This window comes from Musca vetustissima, unplaced genomic scaffold, assembly GCF_032173495.1.
Source record: "Musca vetustissima isolate MV318-11 ecotype Yass unplaced genomic scaffold, APGP_CSIRO_Mvet_v1 utg153805, whole genome shotgun sequence".
Lineage (NCBI taxonomy): Eukaryota > Metazoa > Arthropoda > Insecta > Diptera > Muscidae > Musca > Musca vetustissima.
In genome coordinates, this window is record NW_026874425.1 from 17,685 (window position 1) to 40,284 (window position 22,600).

Sequence of the window (22,600 nt, forward strand, 5' to 3'; positions counted from 1 at the left end):
AGGCATCTTTAGAAATCCACGCTTCTATTAAGGCATCTTTAGAAATCCACTCCTCTATTAAGGCATCTTTTGAAATCCACGCCTCTATTAAGGAATCTTTAGAAATCCACTCCTCTATTAAGGCATCTTTTGAAATCCACGCCTCTATTAAGGCATCTTTAGAAATCCACGCCTCTATTAAGGCATCTTTAGAAATCCACGCTTCTATTAAGGCATCTTTAGAAATCCACTCCTCTATTAAGGCATCTTTTGAAATCCACGCCTCTATTAAGGAATCTTTAGAAATCCACTCCTCTATTAAGGCATCTTTTGAAATCCACGCCTCTATTAAGGAATCTTTAGAAATCCACTCCTCTATTAAGGCATCTTTTGAAATCCACGCCTCTATTAAGGCATCTTTAGAAATCCACGCCTCTATTAAGGCATCTTTAGAAATCCATGCCTTTACTAAGGCATTTTTAGAAATCCATGCCTTTACTAAAACCTCAAATACTAAGTCTTTCAAAATTCACGACTCTATTAAGGCATCTTTAGAAATTCATGCCTTACTAAGGCCTCAAAAAATAATTCTTTAGAAATCCATGCCTTTACTAAGGCCTCAAAAAATAACTCTTTAGAAATCCACGCCTTTATTAAGGTCTCAAAAAATAATTCTTTAGAAATCCATATTTTTTTTATTGAAAAATTCACGCCTCAGGCTTTTTTACTTTTTAAGTTACACCTCTTTTGAATAACTCTTTAAAAATCATTTCCTTTTGTCCTTTTTCTAGATGTCAAACGTCGGCGAATAGCCGCCAATAACGAATCGACATTGATGAGTGACAGTAACAGCTGTTTAGACGTTATGCCACCTGCCACAAACGATTCAGATTCAATGTTTGCCTCAACCTCGTCAGCAGCAGCTGCAGGTGTGGCAAGACATCATTGCACTAGTCAAAATTACAAAATGATGCCGTCATGCAACATGGAACACCAGCATCCACAGCAGCAACAGCATCATCATCACCATTCACATAATCATCAGTGTGGAGGAGTAGGAGGACATCACCAGCAGGCTATGTCTCAACAGCACCATTTGCATCACCATAATCATATGCCACCGCAGCAGCAGCAACAACATCACCACCATCATCATCAGCATCAACAACAGCGACCACAACCTGTGATAACAAACTGTTATAACAACAACAACAACAGTAGCAACAACAATATGATGGCCATGGAAAATGGCAGCAGGCCATGGTGCAAAGATAATGGAATAATGTCCAGTGCACCACATCAACAACATCATGAACATGGAAATGGAGCGACTCCATGGTCATCACAGCTAAATACAAAAACAATGTCCGATGGAAATATGTGTCCACATCAACATCATCACCGACAGGACCAACAACAGCAGCAGCATCATCATCACCAGCAACAGCATCACCATTGTTCAGAATTTAATAACAATGATGACCAGAAACCATGTCTCTTCAAGGACGAGCTAAATGAGTTTCTCCAGCATCAAAGTGAAATGGTGCACAATTCCATGGTGGATAGCCACCAACATCCACATCATCATCATCACCACCATAGTCATGATTATGATCATAGTGAGGAGGACGACGATGATGATGTTGAGGGGGAGGGGGATGAAGAAGACCCAGAGGACGAAGATGATGGTCAGGTTAGTGCTTTGAATGAAGTGGATAATGATTTTGGGCATGGTGGACATGATGATAGACATCATATGGAAGATACTAACGATGATGATGAGGAGGAGGAAGATGACGATGATGATGACCACGGAACCCATGGATTGTTGCATTTAAAATCTACTCAGCAATGTTTAGATTTCCTGCAAGGAGATTTGGGTATGGATCTTGGAATGGGAGAGGAACAACATCATCATAATGAGGATGGTGGTATGCAAATAAAATCGGAAAAATGTCCGGAACCTCCGGAGGAATCAAATGCTACGGAAGATAATGAGGATATTCTCAAACAAATGGAAGGTGATAATGAAGAAGACGACGATGATGATAATGAAGACGAAGAAGAAGGGGAAGGAGATGAGGATGATGAAGAGGACGACGACGAAGAGGATGTTGAAAATCATGAAGAATTGGGTGATGCAATGGCCAGCCATATGCAACAACCCAAGGAACAGACTGTGATTGAACCACAACACTCAGTGGAAACTTCAAATGAAACGAGGCTTTTAAACAATCCATCCTCAAATGGAGCAGGAGGATTCTATCACCAAGAAAATAAACAAACGGAAATCGCGATGACAAATATACCACGCTTATCAGCAATCTCTCTCAGCTATGACATCAAATCGAATCAAAATCAAACCTTGGCCACTGTAAATATCCCTCAACCCCAGCAGAGTCCGTTAATGCCTTGCCCCAACACCAAGGCAGCAATTAAATTTGTACCCACTGCCCAAGAATCTCCGGTGTCATCAAGCACTGTGGGTGGCCCCAGATCCACCCCAGATCTGCAACGAGCCACAAAGGAGGCCCATAAGAAACCCGAACAAGTTGGTGCCATTTCAACAAGCAATGAAAGTCCTCGATCTTGTACACCCTCACCGGCCTCCAGCATGGAAGTGAATAATGGCTCAAAGCCGAATGTCTTATCGAATAGGACCACATCATCACCCATGCCCTCGCCAAGGCCACAAAGTGCCGGGAAACAATCCCAGCAACATAACAAACAACAACAGCAGTTACAACAAGTTAAGCTGCAAACTTGTCAAAAGAGTCCAGTGCGGATTGTGCGGCAAGTAAAAAATGCTAATCAAATACAAGTGTCCCAACAACAACAACAAAGAGTTTTCAATAGCAACAATAATCGTGCCACCCTTACAACGATTGCTGGCAATCGTGGAATGGCAACAACAACTACAAGTACAGCATCTGCGGCTGGGCAACGAAATATTGTCACTAATCCCACAACGCCTGCCATGGCCCAAAGATTGCACACCACAATGCAAAAGTTTGCCACCAACAACAATAACAACAACGCCTCAACAGCTAATACAACCAACACCACCACAACGACCATACCTCTTGGTCAATTGCAGCTACAACCTTTGCTGCGAACCGCAAACGACAATGGCGGAAACTCACAAATTATTATGACATCGACAGGGCAAATTATTGTTATGCCCTCCTCATCGAATAACAAGACACATTTGCAAACTGTAGCCCAACAACAACCACAGCAACAAACGACACATCACCACCAACAACAACAAGTGATAATTGCCAGTGGCAATGCGACTGGTGCGCCTTCACAAACTCCAACACCAACTACCAATTTAATTATTCAACAAAGCGGCGATGTTCTAAACAATGCCGGACAATTAACGGCCACGTTACAGCAGCAACCAAATGGTAGCTACATTGTTAGCCAACCAGCTGCAGCAACGGCGGCAAACAATGGCGCCCAACTACAACCCACAACGGTTATTCTCAATCCAGGACAAAATATTTTGGCAGGCAATGCGGCCAAAGTGTTAACGGCCAGCGCCAATCCGTCGACAAACATAATTCATGCCACCGGGACCCAATCCATTCTAACAGCCGGAAATCAATTGATCACAGCTCAAACGGCCGGAAATGCCACCAATGTTTTGGGGCAACAAACAGTTGTGCTAAATCCTCTACCAAATGGCGGCTATGTCATACAACCACAACAAACCCAAACAGCGGCACCGGCGGCACAACCAACCCAACAATTCGCCACCTTGGACGGTCAGGTTGTCTCTCAGATTCTGCAACAACCTGATGGTACTCAGCGTATTATTATATCCTCTTCGGCGGATCTTAAGAGACGTCCCAAGAAACGTAAAAATTCCCCCACACCCACTCAAATTTCCAATCAAACAGCTACTATCATACAACCCCACACGTTGAACATACAAACGGCTGCAGCTGCCCAACAACATGCTGCACCACAACCTCAAGTTGTACAACTTACTGCGGCAACACCAGCCCCCGCCACAGCTCCAACGGCCAATCCCTTTCCCCAACAATTCCAACTAGGCTCCACCGGCCTGCAAGGCATTGTGGTGAGTAAACCTGCAACTGCCACCACCAACACGCCTCAGCCCCAACAGATCATACTACAAAATGGTCAAATCATACAACCCATGAATCTAATAGGTCAACAGTTGATCTTGCCCACAACTGGTTTAGTAATGGGACCCGACTCCACTCTTCTGCAAATACAAAATGTCAATGGCTGTGCTCCCACGGCCAATATTCTAACGGCGGCAGCACCACAAGCCACAACAACCATGATGTTGCGTGCCACTTCTCCGCAAACCAGTAAATCGTTCATCTCCTCAACGGCTACTGGACAACAGTTTATTGTGGGCAGTAATGGCCAACTAAGCCCCATTGGACAAATCTACAGCACACCAATGGGTCTGATGATGCCGGCGACAACCCAACACCATACAACAACACCAACGGCTACCTTTGTACAACACAATGGTACAACTATACAGCTACATCACCATCATCATCTGCAACAGCAGCATCATCCTCATCCACAACAACATCATCATCAGCATCCTGCTACGGCTCATCAATTGAATGCCACCACAACCACTACCCAACATCAGGTTACATTGCAGGCACTGCAGGCAACGACGCATCAACAGAATTTAAATCATGTCATCAATAATCCAGTGGGTATTGTTTTGGAAACGGCTGCCTCTTCGACAACATCACCCAATATGCAAACATCTAGCTCACGTTCATCGGCCGGCAGTCCACCCGATACGACAACGCATAGTCCAAGGAGTCCAGAAAGGCCACCAAGTCATCGTAGCGGTGGCAGTGATATGGTGAGTTGAAGGAGGGAGGGGGCAAGAATATCTTGTGAAAATGTCTTACTAATATTGTGATTTTCGTTTCTCGGCTAGGTTCAATGCGTGTCATCGTCAGAACCCGATGGTGGTAATGTTTCACCCATGAGCAGCGATAGCCGACAATCGCCATCGACAACGGTGTGCGACAAAGGTAAGTTGAAGGAGGGGATATTAAAAATTTAAAGTACAGTGAACATTATTTTTTGACTAAGTTTTGGAGGAGCTTTAAAAATATTATGTTACGGACTTGTAACCGTGATTCGCCTAAGACCTTCAACAATCTGGTGTGGTACTTATATATAAGGGAGATATAAAAACATTGTTCCATTATTAAAATGTTCTGCCAAAAATCAGTTCTATCAGGAAACCGGAATCGCAATAATCACTTCGTGCGGGAAATACTCCCAGAACCTTGAATATAATGAAATGGGTCAGAAACTTATATAGGGGCTTCCCAAACCCCAAATTACAGCCACATCGGTTGGAAAATGAGCCCAGAACCATCAACATTTAGAAAGTGAGGCAGAGGCTTTATTTTGGGGCTAGTCATAATATGGTCCGATATTGTATTGTAGAGACAGACAGAGAACCCAAAATCCCACTACACATCCACTTTGGTTGAAAACGCGCCTCGACCGATAGAAATAAAATGAGACGAGGCCTTTATAAGGGGGTACCGGATTAGTGCAGACTAGTAATCGTTATATACCCATTCAGATAAGTACATCGGAAGCACCCCGGCATTCTATTAACTAACATAGATATCAACGCATGGGTACAACACAAAATAAGACTGACAGGAGATAGCGGTACCTAGAGGAAATAGCAACACAAAATAAGCAGGGACACCAATCAGCGGAGGAGGAACATTTCTCTGAAGTTGGTTTTCTAAATTCTATTAGAGTTGGGTAGAATTGCTTCTAGAATCTTGAATATACTGAAATGCACATTACCCTTATATAGGGTATATGTCAAACTCCAAATTACAGCAACATCAGTTAGAAAATAAGCCTAAGACCATCAACATGTAGAAAGAATCAACATATGAGACGACGCCTTTATCAGAGTATATGCGGGTTATGTAGCGGATATTACGTCAGACTACTATTCTTTATATACCCATTCAGATAAAATGCATCCGAAGCACCCCTGCATTCTAATAACTTGAATAGACATCAACACATGATGATAGCGATACCTAGTGGAAAATAGCAACACAGAATAAGCGGGGACCCCAACCATTGCAGTAAAAATTTGCTGTTTGAATCCCAACAGAGGAGGAACATTTTTCTAGTGTTGGTTTTCGAATATTTGTTAAAATAGGCTTTTATACCTCTTCAGATAGTATGCATCTGAAGCACCCCTGCATTCTAATACAAGGAATGACAGGGTATAGCGTCATCTAGAAAAAAATAATAACACTAAATAAGCAAAGACCCCACCTCTGTACAAAATTCAAGGTGGTGTTGTTTCTAGACAACGATAGATGACAGTCTCATCACAAAATTTCCAAAAGCTGTATGCTTAATATTTCGATCTCCAACGTAATTTCAAGCCACAGGCGGACATGCCTATACCTATATATACTTTTTGAAATACTTTTGAGGTATTGAAAACGGAATAACAAAATAAAAGGAGGATGGAAAAAATGAACCATTAATTATGTGTCACAGCTCCAATACAGGGTTTTTAGACGCCTCAAAAACATCTTATAGCGAGGAAAATCCTAGACCATTGAGGATCAAGTCAAGGTTGTACGGTGGATTATGTCAGACTCCTAATCAGTATATACCCAACTAATATGCATTTACCCACATAAATATCACTACATGAGAATAACAAAATAATAAGACCGGCAAGATATAGCGATACCTAGAGGAAAATAGCAACACAAAGTTAGCGGGGACCCCAATCATTACACAACAAATCGATGTATTCCCGGATTCGAATCCCAGCGGAGGAGGAATATTTCTCTGAAGTTGGTTTTCGAATATTCATTAAAAGAGATACCTCTTTATATATAATGGATCCGAAGCAACCCGGCGATCTGATAACTAACATAGACATCAACACATGGGAATAACACAAAATACGAATTAGAGGATTTAGCGCCATCTGAAGGAAAATATTAATAATAAATAAGCAAAGACACAACCACAGAACAAAATTCAATGTGACATTGTTTCTAGGCACGATAAACGGGGATCGATGTATTCCATTTCCAATACGAAAATATATATCCTTAATATTGCGATCTCTAATTTAATTACAAGCGACTTACGGACATGTCTGTACCCATATATACTTTTTGGGTCTCCCCCAAATTTTTCGAAAGCCAACTTTTGGTAGAGGAGTGGAAAAATTAACCAATAATTCTTATCGCAGCTCCAATACAGGGTTTTTAGACAAGATATCTTCTGGCGAGGAAAATCATTCTATACCATTGAGAGTCTTGTCAGGGATATACGGTGGATAACCCGTCAATTCCACGTTTTGATTTGTACTGATGTATTAGAGCTCGCATGGTCAACGTTCCTTTTTCGAATTTCTCCTAATTCTTCAGGAAGCCCAATTGTGGTGTAACACGGAGGCTATAATAATATAACACATATTTACCCCAGTTCCCCTTACCATTTTGTCGTCAAAAATACATATAAATCGCCGTTATCCGCTACTCAGCTTTGAAATTCTCGATTTAACGCATTCTTCTTTGTATTCCATTAAATTTTTATCCTGAGCGGATATCATATAGAAATGGTTACAAATTTCACAATACACAAGCGACTTCCTTCCTGCGCGTTAGCACTTCACTTTATGTTGCGATTTCTGTTTTGCTCTCGTTTTTGAGGGAGACATACTTAGGAACTTCGTTCGAAGTGTGAGTGTTACAAATGGCAAACCCTATTATTTGCAGACCATCACCCTCTGTTCCCCTCCCGTCTTCCAATCAAAATTACTGTATTATACCAAACGGAAGAAAACGCCGAATAGACAATAAAGAATGTAACAAAATATGGTGCACTTTAAGCATTTGAATGTTGTTGTTGATTTTGCTGTGTATTGAATGGCATTGAATAAACGTCAATGGTGCAGAACATTAGATTATGCTGCTATTTACTTTGGCAGACATTGTGGGTGGGGGGTTTTCTTTTTTTTCCTAGAGCGGTTTGTTGTTTTCTTTTTAGGGGATGTATCATTGTAATATCGCTAATAAATGTATGTATTTATTTTGTGTATAAATATGGTTATTTATGATGCCAATAAAATCGGAAGGTGGTCGAAGAGAAAACGGTGTCACATATGGCGGATGAGTGTACTTAAATGCCATAAAATGATTTTTTATTTTCTATAGAAAAAAATTGTTGCATGGAGAATTTTGTCGTGTTTTTGGAAACACCTCGAAGTGTTTATTTTTTACCCTATACATTGTATGTATTCTTGTTCAGGGCAACATCCTAAAAAAATGAAATCATGTCCAATTCCATCCAAAATTTGCACTATGTAATTTTTTTTTAAAAAAAAATTTTTTTAAGTATATATAATATGGTGTATCGTGTGTGGTCTAAACCTAGCAGGACTTTCATATTTATACTAACCATAAACAACGATCGAGTATATAAGTCAATATGCATTAGTGAATCCGGACATATCGGCGACACAGACTGACACTATTTTTACTAGTTAATATTTGATTTCAATGAATTTAAAGTCCTTATATCAAAAATAGAATCTTTATCTTGACTTATTATGTCACCATAAACACCTTCCTTCTTCTGCACATATTTTTTAGCCCAATTCCTTGACGTCTCCCTTCCATTTATCTCAAATGGTTGATTACCGTTAAAGACAATTGACATTCCTTTGGGTATCAGCCATCAAAATATGTTCACTTCAACTGGCATCTAAGTATGTCTGATGCCCTTATAACAATCCCTGGCATTATTATCAGTTTAATACTGCGTTCATTGTTTAATATCAAATGATATTCTCATTTGGGGATTTGTTTATGCCATGGTAACGCCATCCTAAAATATTGACTCGATTGTGATTTATATTTTTTTATTATTTCGAATTTCTTATTTCGATCTATTTTATCCCTCACATTTTTTTATTTCTACATTCTTTCCCCACTTCAGGTATTGTTATGTCAACCGCATATCAACAAAATGCCAATATTTTTAAGCCCTCGGAGGCGAAGATACGCCGCGTACAAACACCACCACAATATCATGTGATTGCAGCAGCACCACCACCTGGAGGTGGGGTTACGGGTGCCACAACGACAGTAACAGCCAGTACAACAAATATTGCGGGTCTAACGAATTTGACGCTACACCAACATACGACGACAACAACAACAACTAATAATAATAATAATTCACAGACATTACAACAAAAACATATGGATATAAAACCAGATACACATGGTAAGTTTCTAGTGAATCCTTGAACTGTCATCATTTTTGTTGGGTTTTGTTTTTCTGTTCTTATTGCAATAACTAGACGCACTAATACAAATATAACAACAATAACATCACACACATCCTTGGCCCAAACACAAACATTCTCACACATACATACCTTAAAACATCCTCAGGGACATAAACTGAAAAAAGGACGATGACTACAACAAGTACAGCTTTGCGTAGTTGTTCTGTGTTGAAAAAATTATACTTACATACCTACTTTAAACGACATTTACTTACAGTCTTACATTAATATGAGAAGATAAATGACAATTTGGACTAAGACATATGATATTGAGACATTAGAAAAATGAGTCATTTTATTTGAAAAATACAAATAAAGTAAATAATTTGAGCATCAGACATAGAGCACCAGATAGATATATAAAATTCTTAAAGACTTAAACAAATTTCAAATAAAATGACTCATATTTATTTTTGTAACCTTGTCCAAAAATTCCCTATCCCTCCACCACCCATCTTATATATATATTAACTTTTGTATTTTTGTTATATATTTTTTATCTATATATTGTCTAAACATACTTACATATCTACTTATATACCTAACCGAATTTCATTCACGAGTCCTTTGGAATTTATGTTGTATTTTTCTGAATCATCGCATTGTCATCTACACATCCCACACACTAATAATCATTTACTCTACAAATGGTATGGGATATATAAATTTAATACAACGAACAAAATAGAAATTATCTTGTAAGCTAAATACATATTTTTGTTGTTGTTTTCCTACATCTGTCTATTATCCTTAAATAATTCCCATTTATTTTTATTCATTTATGTTATTTTAATTCACAATTTCGAAATATTTAAAGGACATTCAAAGGATGTTTTAGAACTGTTTCTTTAGGTTTTTTTAAGTCTTTTTTTTTGTTTTGATTTATAAGTCAAATGTTTTATTAATATTTTTTTAATTAAATATTGTAAAGGGAGGAGAGTCCGTGCCTCCAGGGACCAGCTATATAGTTGCCTTTCCAAATAATAAGACACAAAAACTCCGCTTTACTTTAAGTCTTTTATTTATAATTTTAAAATAAAAGATACAATGATTGCAACAGTCAGAACACTTGGTACATTCAATTATTTTCTTATGGGCACTACCGACACTGTGAACGTATCTAGCAATCCCCTATAAGAACTTCCTTGAATTTTATAATTTTCAGAGTACCGCACTGACAACCAGAACGTATCTAATGCTAAGTACTTCTTACCTCAACCAAGTGATCTGCAATAATGAATATATTCTTATCGAGCGCACGCCTTTTATAGGCAGAAAGCTCTACATAATTTGTACTGAGCTTTATCAATGAGTAAAAGCTGTTTCTCATCAACGAGCGCACACTCAACCAACTCATAAACAAAACAAAGAATGCCAAATAGTTTGGAATGCGCAAACCGTTGCACATATCATGAGTGTTAACTAGAATCACAAAACAACAACAAACATGAGAGTGAGTGTAATGCCTCGTTGATGGGTAACGGCTTGTACAAGAATGTACTCATTGGATATTGATAGAAAACAAAATAAACTATGCTGTTGCTGAGCGTAACATAAAACGAATGAACAAAGTACAAGGGTTGCTTTTGTGTGTGTTGTTATTACATTAAGGTAGAACGCATTGAAATATAAATTAATGGAATAGTTAACATACATGTAGTAATAAAATATAGAAAGCTACTAATAGTAAAGAAATAATATAGTAATGTAATAGTAATGTAATAATAATATAATGTTATAATGATAATGTAAGTCCATATGCTACAAACTCCCCCTTTGGAGTGCGACATCGCCCCGATGGCACGACAACAAGTTAAGATTTCTTCGGTCTTCCTCTCTTCTTCATGGGATGAAGGGGTTCTGACTGCACATTATTAGCTCTTCGATAAGGAGTTATGGCTGATGAATGGTAGGTTCCCAACGGCATAGTAGGATTTGTTGGCGATGCGACTTCATATGCTGTGGATCCGACCTTCTTGGTGATAATGTAAGGTCCATCTCTTTTGGGTACAAATTTTGAAGTTAGGCCCTTTGAAGCGTTAGATAAAACGTGTGTATTAACCAATACCAATGCTCCAACATCAAGATTTAACTGCGGTCTATGGCTCAAATCGTACGCTTTCTTATTGGAATCTTGTTGACGATATTCAGCTTCTTTTGCGTCTTTGAAAATATTAGCCATATCTCGAAGGTATGGTGTAATTTGGGTTATAAATGTTTCATTTTCTACGATTGTACGAAGATCACGGTCGACATCATCCACTGTCCGTAATTCTCGACCGAATGTGAGATAAGCAGATGTGAAACCAGTAGTTTGACATTTGGATGTGTTCATAGCAAACCTTACAGCACTAAGATGAGAACTCCACGAGGCATGATGTGATTGTACGAGAATGGATAGTTGGACTTTCATGTCACGATTTTTGCGTTCTACAGGGTTAGCTTGTGGGTGATAGACTGGTGTAAATTGCTGTTGAATATTAAGGCAATAGGCGACTTGTTGCATAATAGATGAGATAAACTGTACACCGTTATCTGTTTTCAGACGTCTGGGGACTCCATATCTTAAGAAAACTTCTTCTATTAAAGTTTTTGCACACATTTCGGCTGTGGCTTCACGTAGTGGGAAAATTTCTACCCATCGTGTGGCTACATCTTCCGCAATTAATATCCACTGGAATCCCTCATTCGTTGGAGGCAATGGTCCAAATAAATCAACAGACAGTACTTCAAAACGCTGTTTATGACTAACAGTCTGCATAAGTCCAGTAGGTTTCAGGTTCGATGACTTATATCGCTGACATTCGATACAGGATTTAATGTGTTTTGCAATTTGAGCCCTCATATTAGGCCAAAAGTAGCGACTAGCAATTCTGGAAATGGTCCTTTCAATACCATAATGACCGGCAGTACTATCGTCGTGGTAAATTTTCAAAATCTCGGGCCTTTCATGTTCTGGTACAACAAGTTGAGCTTCATCAGTATGTTCGTCATTGTAGCAATATAAGACGCTGTCATTTAGTATATATCCGCGATTAGTCCAGCGGACCGCATTCTCATCTCTTGCTTCAATGGAATCAATAATTTCTTTTAGGCATGTGTCTTTCATTTGTTCTTCCCGAACTTCTTTGGGATTTTTGTGCGGGAAATCAATTTGAAAAGAAAGGATTTGGACATTCGAGCCATCGTGCTCGGTTCCTGTTGGTCTTGATAGCATATCAGCTACAGAGTTCGATTTTCCAGTGATGTATACAATTCGCAAATTATATTGTTGAATTTGTAGCGCCCACCTTGCTAATCGACCAACTGGGCACTTCATGGTAAGCAGCCACCGCAGAGGCTGGTGATCTGTCATCAATATGATCTCTGCTCCTTCGATATATCCACGGAATTTGGAGAGAGCCCACACGATAGCGAGTGCTTCCCTCTCCGTCGTAGAATAATTTCGTTCTGCACTTGTGAATAACCGGCTAATGTATTCAATTGGGTGTTCTTCTGAACCCTCCCCCTGCATCAAAACTGCTCCCATAGCGAAAGAACTTGCATCAGTTCTAATGATGAACGGCAAGCCATCTTGTGCCTGTTTTAAAATTGGTGACGAAATCAGTCTCTTTTTCAACTCTTCGAATGCTGTCTTTTGTGGATATTCCCATTTCCAAGGTGTGTTTTTCTTTGTAAGATCTGTCAGAGGTTTTGCTATCTGCGCGTAGTTATTAATAAACTTCCTGTACCATGAGCAGGTTTGAATAAATGAGATAAGCTCCTTGACATTTCTGGGCTCCTTTTTAGCAGAAATGGCCAATGTTTTATTTGGATCTACTGAAATACCTTTCGGAGTCAATATGTGGCCCAAGTATTTGACTTCCGAGCAACAAAAACGGCATTTTGCATTATTAACACGCAACTTAAAGACTTCTAACTTTGTGAAAATTGTATCCAGATGATGTAAATGATCATGAAGTGTGGAAGAGCATATTATAATATCATCGAGATATGCTAGTACTAGTATGTCTGGAACTGATGTCTTTATGCGATCGATAAGCCGTTGAAAGGTGGCAGGTGCGTTTCGCAGACCAAAAGGCATCCTTGTGAAACGATAAAGACCAAACGGCGTAATAAAGCAGGTTTTGTCTTGATCTTCTTTTGCCATAGAAATCTGATGATAGCCACTTTGCAAATCTAAAGTGGTCATGTAGTTTGTACTCTTCGCAGCCTGGAGTAAGTCATCCATCCTTGGTAGTGGGTACCTATCTGGTTCAGTGATAGCGTTTAATTTACGGTAGTCAACACACACTCTTACGCCTCCATCTCTTTTTGGAACCATGACTACAGGAGATGTCCATGCAGATTCGCATTCCTCAACGATCCCCAATTCCATCATTTTAAAAATCTCGGCTCTTAACTCCTTAGCTTTCATAAATGATAGTCTGTAAGCTGCCGACGAGATTGGAGCGTGATTACCAGTATTAATGCGGTGTTCTATATAAGGTGTAGGCTCCACAATTTCGCCAAACACATTAATATGTTTTACCAGTAAATTATCCAATTGTAACCTTTCCTTATCTGCAATTTCCTTCGCATCAGATTCTTTTAATATTTTAAAATCTACCATATACAATGGAGTGAAGATAGCATCACAGTAGTCTTTCTGGGAAGGAGTCGTGTTTGTGGCTGGTTTGCTAGTCAGCGTGGCTCTTTTGCTGCTTCTTGGTCTTTCCGGAGTATCTCTTTCATTTAAGGGAAGGGAGTCCTTAAAAATTGCTTGGATTGAGTGAGGAGAGTAGTCACTTCCTCCTATATCTGGTCCAAAATATTCGAAATCGGAAATATATCTACTGCTGCTTTGCATAGACCGATCTGGAGACTGCTCCACCATTTTTCGTTTCTGTGCTTGAATTCTTGCTGCATGGATTGCATTGGGACTTGCAATTTTCTTCACCACCTTTATGGATTCAATTAGGTTCAAGTGTAGAGGCAATGGTTCAGCAAAAAGGTAGTGAACTTCCGGCTCTTCTTCGAAATACCAATATTTTTGACCCATATTTAATACTATTCCTGCCTTTTCCAAAAAATCCGTACCAAGCAAGGTACGATTGTGTCGGGCATTAGGCAAAACGACAAATTGTATATCAACAGTTTTTCTTCCTATTTCCATTTTACAAGTGGTAGCCAAACATTCTGACTGATCTGCTTCCATCAGCAAGGCTTATGTCCATACGCAAAGAATGGAAAGTACACCCATTACAATCCATGATTTCCTTCATGTTTGCGCTAGCTACACTCATTCTAGCACCCGTGTCTATTATAACTTGTCCAAGACATCCGAAAAACTTTATATTGACTAGAGGAATTTCACTTTGAACCAAGTCACTACATATCCTATTGAAGTAGGCAACATTCTGATCATTTGTGCCATCCTTTTTAGATTTGCAATTTGGACAGTTTGCACGCACTACACCCGGAGCGTTGCAACCATAACATGCTAACTTAGGTTTAGACGTATTCTCACGGGCGGTCGAAATCGCATTCCTTCGTCCTTCGTCTTCAACATGTTTCTTTTTGAAGCAGTCTTCTACCTTGTGCCCTTTTCTGTGACAAAAAGCACATCTGACAGATCCAGATGTTTTAGGTTTAACACCGTCATTATTTTGTCTTTCTGCTATGACATTTTCCGCCTCTCGAGCGTCCTTTAATAAATCGTCAAAGCTTGAAACTTTGTGCCGGAACACTCTATCTCTGATGTCAATGCTCAGCATACCAAAAATGATATCGATTTGATCATTTTCACTTGGTGATTTTGTCAATTTCGCAAATAGAGCTCTTTTCTTTCTAATAAAACTGTCGGTAGCTTCGCCTCTCTGTTGCTTACCCTCCATGATCTCAGCATATATTCGCCATGCTGGTTTCGGAGGACAGAACGAGTCCCGCAGCATCTTCACGACGTCATCAAATTTCTTTGCCTTACCTTTTACTCCAGCCCACCATTCTGAAGCATCACCCAGTAGAAGCATCGGCATCCCGTTAATTGCGTTCTCATCACTCACATTTTCTACCATCTTGAAAGTGGTTATGGCCGATATAAACTCCTCCACCTTCGTTGCATCACCTTCTCCGCTGTAGCGCGCGCTGCAGTTTGCAAACGAACTTACTTTGATGTTTGCCTCTGCCACAGTTCGCATTAACTTCTCCAACATCTCTGCTGTAAGCGTTGCAGTAGCCATACTTCTTAATCTTGAACTACTTCTCCGTGAAATTTCTTCCAGGTTGTCTATATCAATGGCTTCTTCCAAATTTGCACCAAAATTCGACAATAATTTTGTCCACAGCTGTAGTCTTCTCAGATTTCGCGATTCTTCTAAAGTTGGGCGCCAAATGTAAAGGGAGGAGAGTCCGTGCCTCCAGGGACCAGCTATATAGTTGCCTTTCCAAATAATAAGACACAAAAACTCCGCTTTACTTTAAGTCTTTTATTTATAATTTTAAAATAAAAGATACAATGATTGCAACAGTCAGAACACTTGGTACATTCAATTATTTTCTTATGGGCACTACCGACACTGTGAACGTATCTAGCAATCCCCTATAAGAACTTCCTTGAATTTTATAATTTTCAGAGTACCGCACTGACAACCAGAACGTATCTAATGCTAAGTACTTCTTACCTCAACCAAGTGATCTGCAATAATGAATATATTCTTATCGAGCGCACGCCTTTTATAGGCAGAAAGCTCTACATAATTTGTACTGAGCTTTATCAATGAGTAAAAGCTGTTTCTCATCAACGTGCGCACACTCAACCAACTCATAAACAAAACAAAGAATGCCAAATAGTTTGGAATGCGCAAACCGTTGCACATATCATGAGTGTTAACTAGAATCACAAAACAACAACAAACATGAGAGTGAGTGTAATGCCTCGTTGATGGGTAACGGCTTGTACAAGAATGTACTCATTGGATATTGATAGAAAACAAAATAAACTATGCTGTTGCTGAGCGTAACATAAAACGAATGAACAAAGTACAAGGGTTGCTTTTGTGTGTGTTGTTATTACATTAAGGTAGAACGCATTGAAATATAAATTAATGGAATAGTTAACATACATGTAGTAATAAAATATAGAAAGCTACTAATAGTAAAGAAATAATATAGTAATGTAATAGTAATGTAATAATAATATAATGTTATAATGATAATGTAAGTCCATATGCTACAATATAAATATTAATAATAATTAATTAAATTTTGGGTGAGGGTCACTCTTGGTCCAAAGGTGTCAGATAAGGCTGGGTTTATGGAATTTCGTACTAGATCAGTATGAAAAGTACTAAAATGTACTAAATGTGATACAAATTGTATTTGGCGAACCGGTAGAGCTAGAACTTCTAAATTTTAAATGAGGGTCACTGATGGAGTGTAGACTATATATAGAAAAGAAAAGTGTATTTTGGATATTCGAACTATAAGTATGCGAAAAGTACGAAAATGAAATTTGGAGTGTGAATTAAGGTTGAATTAAGGAGATGGTTTTGAAAGTGTGTGGGTACGAAAAGTACTAGATGGAATCCTGAAATTTGAAATTAACATTACCATCGGAGTGTAGGATATGTACGTACTTTTGGAAACTTTCTACAGATGTGTACGAAAAGTACTAAATCGTACTATAATTGGTACAATTTGGATTTGGGTGAACCGAAAGGGCGGAAACAACAAAATTGGGAGTCAGGATCACGGATTGGGGTCAGGATTCAGTTTAAGCAGTTTAAATTCATGGGTACTAAATTTGGTACAATTTGAATTTTAGGCGAACCAATAGAGCTAGAATCATGAAATTTGGAGTCAGAAACACTGTTAGGGTGTAAGATCGAAATATGTAGGAAGTTTTAAAAATGTTTACGATAGAGTTGGAATCCTGAATCATGGATTCAGGATTACTGTGGGAGTGTGAGGTTTGGATAAGTAGGAAGTTTTGGAAATTTGTACTACTGTGTACTAAATTTGCTACAATTTGAATTGTGTGTGTACCGATAGAGTTGGAATCCTGAAACTTGGATTTAGGATCATTGTGGAGGTGTACAATTAGGGTATGTAAGAAGTTTAAGATCGAGATATGTAGGAAGTTTTAAAAATGTTTACTAATGTGTACTAAATTTGGTACAATTTAAATTGTGGGTGAACCGATACTTGGATTTAGGATCACTGTGGGGTGTGGGATGTTTTGGTAATTGGTACTACTGTGTACTAAATTTGGTACAATGTGAATTGTGTGTGGACCGATAGAGTTAGAATCCTGAAACTTGGATTTAGGATCACTGTAGAGGTGTACAATTCGCACTACTGTGTACTAAATTTGTTACAATTTAAATTGTGGCTGAACCAATAGACTTGGAATCCTGATTGGGGAAGGATCGGGGTATGTAGGAAGATTTGTTGGATGGTTGAGGTGGGTACTTTTGGAAATAATGTGTCCTAAATGGAACTATATTTGGTACAATTTGAATTTGGGTGAATCTTTAGAGCTCTAATCATGAAATTTGGTACTAAATGGTACTCAAATTTAATTTATGGTCGATATTAATGTGTGGATTGCTGACATATGCAGTTTTCTGTGAAAATAAGTTACAAAAATATAGATTTCCAAAGCGTTTAGTTAAAAAATAATTATAGATTTTCCAAAGCGTGGAGTTACAAAAAAAATGTTTATAGATTTTCCAAAGTTTACAAAAATAATATAAATTTTAAAAATATTATTTTTATAAACATATTTTTAATATTTTTAGAAAATTTGTTTCAAAATTATTAAAAAAAATTAGTAAAAATATTAGTTTAAATATCTTTGAGATATAGATGTAGCAAAGCGATAATTTTTTTATTTTGCAAGTCTTAGATTTTTTAAATACTTTTTATTGTTTTTAAATACTTTTTTTATTATTTATAAAAATAATACATACATATTTTTAATATTTTAAGAATATTTGTTTCCTACAAATTTATTTTTTTTTATAAATGTATTTTCGTGGTTAGCTCAGGTATATACTTTTTTCAAAGAATATTTATTTAGGAATCACACAGCCGTTTATAGTTCTAAAATAAACATGTTGTTGCTTATTGACATTTGCCTTGATAAGTTTTATGGCATTTATAAAGACCACAAGTCAAATAATTAAAATGAACGTACAAATTCAGCGCCTAAACAAACCTAGCAGTTTTGTCTAACCCAATTTACCACAAAACCATATTTGATTTATTGCCAAATTCAATATCCAAAAACATAGACAAACCATATTTGTAAGTTTGACTAACACAATCACAACACCTAACAAAATGTCATTCGACATTCATCATTCATGTCACCCACAACTGGTTAAAGGTTTTTGCATTTTTGTGGATTGGGTTTTTCTTCCATGCATTCTTCCCCTTGTTATTGTTCTTTCTCATCGCTCAACCATTGTCCCTCGCTCCCAGCATTCATTTCCGCATTAAAATCGTTTACAGCTTTTCTTCTTATATTTCTCTCTAACGGCTTGACATGAGTATTTCTTTGATTTTGTTATATATTTAAAGTGTTATTTTATCATAGATTCGCCACAGAATTCTCCCACTACAACGGTTATGCTAACACCGCCACCACCACGAACCCCAACGCCCTCGCAGCAGCAAATACTACAACAGCATCAGCAGCACCAGCAATTGCAACAATACCACCAACAACAGCAGAACTTTTTACGAAACTCTTCAACGATTTCCGTTTCCGAGAATCGTTCACAACAACAACACCAGCAGCATCAGCTACACAGCCATAAAACTCCAACCAAACAAACTACTCAACGCAGTCGTAATCGTTCATTGAAACCATTATCACCACTCCTAACCACCACCACACACACAAAGGTAACTGGTGCTGATGCAGAGGAATCTAGCCAGGCTACTACGGGTGGTGGTACTGCAGCAGCAGGTGGAGTTGGTGTACCCATATCACCATCTTCATCCTCAACACCACCATTGGCCATGAGTCTGATGCGTACATTTGCCGTTGGGGAATTAATATGGGGACCAGCTCGTGGTTTTCCCGCTTGGCCTGGTAAAGTTGTAAAAATTCCCGATAATCAACAGGAATCGGTATGGGTTCAATGGTTCGGTGGTGGTGGCCGTTCAAATACAGAAATAATGCCAACAAATTTGTTGCAAACTCTATCTGAGGGTTTGGAGGCTCACCACAAGGCCCAAAAGGATACAAGAAAGTGAGCAAGTTTTTTTTTTTTGTATTTTTTTAATTATTATTTTTTTTAATTTATATTTTTGCAAAGGTGTAATTATTAAGGTATAGGCAAGACATAAGAATTGATATGAATTTCTTGCAGGGTACGCAAAATTCGCTCGCGAATGATTCAAAATACGTTCTTTTTCGTTTTGGGCTCATTTTACGAATGAATTTATCGCGATGAATTCTTTACCAAACGAGCATTTGCCAAACGAATGTTCGCACGCACATAGCAAACGAGTGAGAACACACAACAAAGATCGATCTTTTCGTTTGGTGTTTGAAATTCTTTCTGACAGTCTCTCACGAATGAAAAGAAACATTCGCGAATGATAGCGAATTCTCAAAACAGCAACAAGAATAACAACAAACGTTTGTGAACTGAATAGTTGTTGGGCTTGTGTTTTGTTATTCCACAAATGCTGTACACTTTCTGCTACACACAGATTGTTGTTTTTAACAGCGCTCGCGAGCATTCGCGAACTTTTTTTTTGAGTTTTTCAAAAGAATGCTCTTCAGCAACAAATGCTCGCGAATGAACGCATCGACGAAGCTTGTAGCGAAATGTTATCGTTCATGAATTTTTCGTACAATGCGAACATTCGCTAGAGATTGCAAATGCTTCTTCATTCATTATAACTGTATCATTCGCGATAAATTGAAAAAAATTGAATTCTCACCGTGAGCATTCGTGAGAAAAAGCGTATTTTAATCATTCTCCAGCTTTCTAGGACTTCCCGAGATAGAAGCGTAATTTATAATTAATAGTTTTTATCAGATAACATTGGTTTCGTATAGACTATCACAGTTATAAAAGCATGATTTTTTAAGTTGTTTTTAGGATTAGCAGATGAGTTGCCTGACTTCCTGACTGTCTTAACGATTCATCAACGCTCGGACGAATCGGCTGAAGCTAAAATGTTGGCATTTTGGGTGAGGGTCATTCTTAGTCCGATGGTATCAGATAAGCTACCATTTGTATTTGGCGAATCAGTGGAGTTAGAACTCTTAAATTTGGAATGAGGATCACTAAACATTTTTTAATTCGAACTATAAGTATTCGAAAAGTATTAAAATGTACAATTTCGTAGCATGTTAACGGATAGAGTTAAAAAATTTAAATTTGGAATAGGAATCAAGGCTGAGAAGTAGGATCGATATGAGGAAGTGGTGTGTACTTATGTGTAAGAAAAGTACTAAACTGTACTAAATTTGGTACAAATTGAGTTTAGAGAAACCAATGGCGATGAAATGCTGAAATTTGAAGTTAACGGAGTGTAGAACTGGGATATGGTTTTGGAAATTTGTACTTCTATGTACGAAAAGTACTAAAACGTACTATATTTGGTACAATTTAGATTTGGGTGAACCAATAAAAGTTAAATTTTGGAATTATGATTACTGTTGGAGTTTAGGATTGGGCTATATAAAAAGTTTTTCTAATTCGTACTTATGTGTACTAAATTTGGTACAATTTGAATGTTGTTGGATAGAGCTGGAATCCTGTAATTTGGAGTTAAGATCACTGTTGACGTGTAGGAGTGTGGTATGTAGGAAGTTTTGGGAATTAATACTAATGAGCACTAAATTGTACTAATATTGGTACAATTTAGGTTTGGGTGAACTAATACGGCTTGAATACTCAAATTGGAAAATAAGGTTTCCGTTGGATTGTATAAATTAGGTAGTTATGGAAATTTGTGCTTATATGTACTTAATCCTGAAATTCGGAATTAAGATTGTTGTGTCAGTTTAGGATTGGGGAATGGATGTAGATGTAGTTTTGAAAATTTGTACTTATGGATTGTACTATGTTTAGTACAATTTTGATTTGGGTGAACCTATAGAATGGGAACACTAAAATTTTGAAATTTAATATTACTACTGCATTCTGGAATTGAGGTATGTAGGTAGTTTTGGAAATTCGTACTTATGTATGTGTACTTAATGTACTAAATTTGGTACAATTTAATATTACTACTGCATTCTGGAATTGAGCTATGTAGGTAGTTTTGGAAATTCGTACTTATGTATGTGTACTTAATGGTACTAAATTTGGTACAATTCGAATATTGGGATTCATTTTTTTTCTAGTATCAGTATGCGTGAATTTCTAAAATAATATTTGTCTAGTATTATTAAAGCCTTGATATTTACCACATTTCTTCTACGATTAGCAATGCGTAAATTTGTGAATATTTTAATAGCAGGGCACGATTTTTTAAAGTTATTTTTAAAATAATAAGCAGATCGTTCGCTTTTTTAAAAATTTAATATGAATTGGTAGTTCATTTCTCTTTGAAAATTATTTTTCGGACATTCCTATAGGTTATTAAATTTATGTATTATTTATTTTATTTTTCTTTAATATTTTGATAATTTATTTTTATTTTCTGTTTACTTTGCCCTTCAAATCAATCCCCTTCCCAAATAAACCAACCATACAACAACAACAAATATTTTACACCAATATCTCTGTTTCAAAACCCACAACAAAATAAATTTCCGAAAAATACACACATACATAATTCCAAAGGAGCCGTAAATTGAATTCTCAACTTGAAAAAGCCATACAAGAAGCAATGACCGAATTGGATCGTATTTCAGCTACATCCAGTACCAATAGCAGCAACAACAACAAACAACAACCGACATCATCTACGCAACATCAAAATAGTCCAAATCGTGCAAATAAACGTCCGATACCAAGAACCGGTGGCTATGATCTAATTGCAGGCCTTGTCAGCCAACACACATACCACAATAACACACACCATTATACATCATCCAATACAATATCAACAACAACAGGATCAACAAATCGTACTAAACCAATACGTATAGCACCGGCACCACCGCCCCCGAATAGTAGTAGCGGTTCCTCGCCAATGAAATCGACAACAACATTAGTAGGTGGAACATCATCAACTGTAACTTCGGCTAGTAGTGGTGCTTCAGCCACCGCAAATAAATGA

General features: G+C 37.8%; 1 protein-coding gene across 1 annotated transcript; it reads left to right on the top strand.

The window, feature by feature from the left end:
- Window positions 1-770: 770 nt before the first annotated feature.
- Window positions 771-22,600, top strand: LOC133333695 (mucin-2-like; the record flags this gene model as incomplete). Its single annotated transcript, XM_061541985.1, has 5 exons — window positions 771-4,849; window positions 4,928-5,024; window positions 9,010-9,186; window positions 18,945-19,605; window positions 22,162-22,600. Coding segments are annotated over 5 exons (5,453 nt in total), but the record flags the coding sequence as incomplete, so codon positions are not given.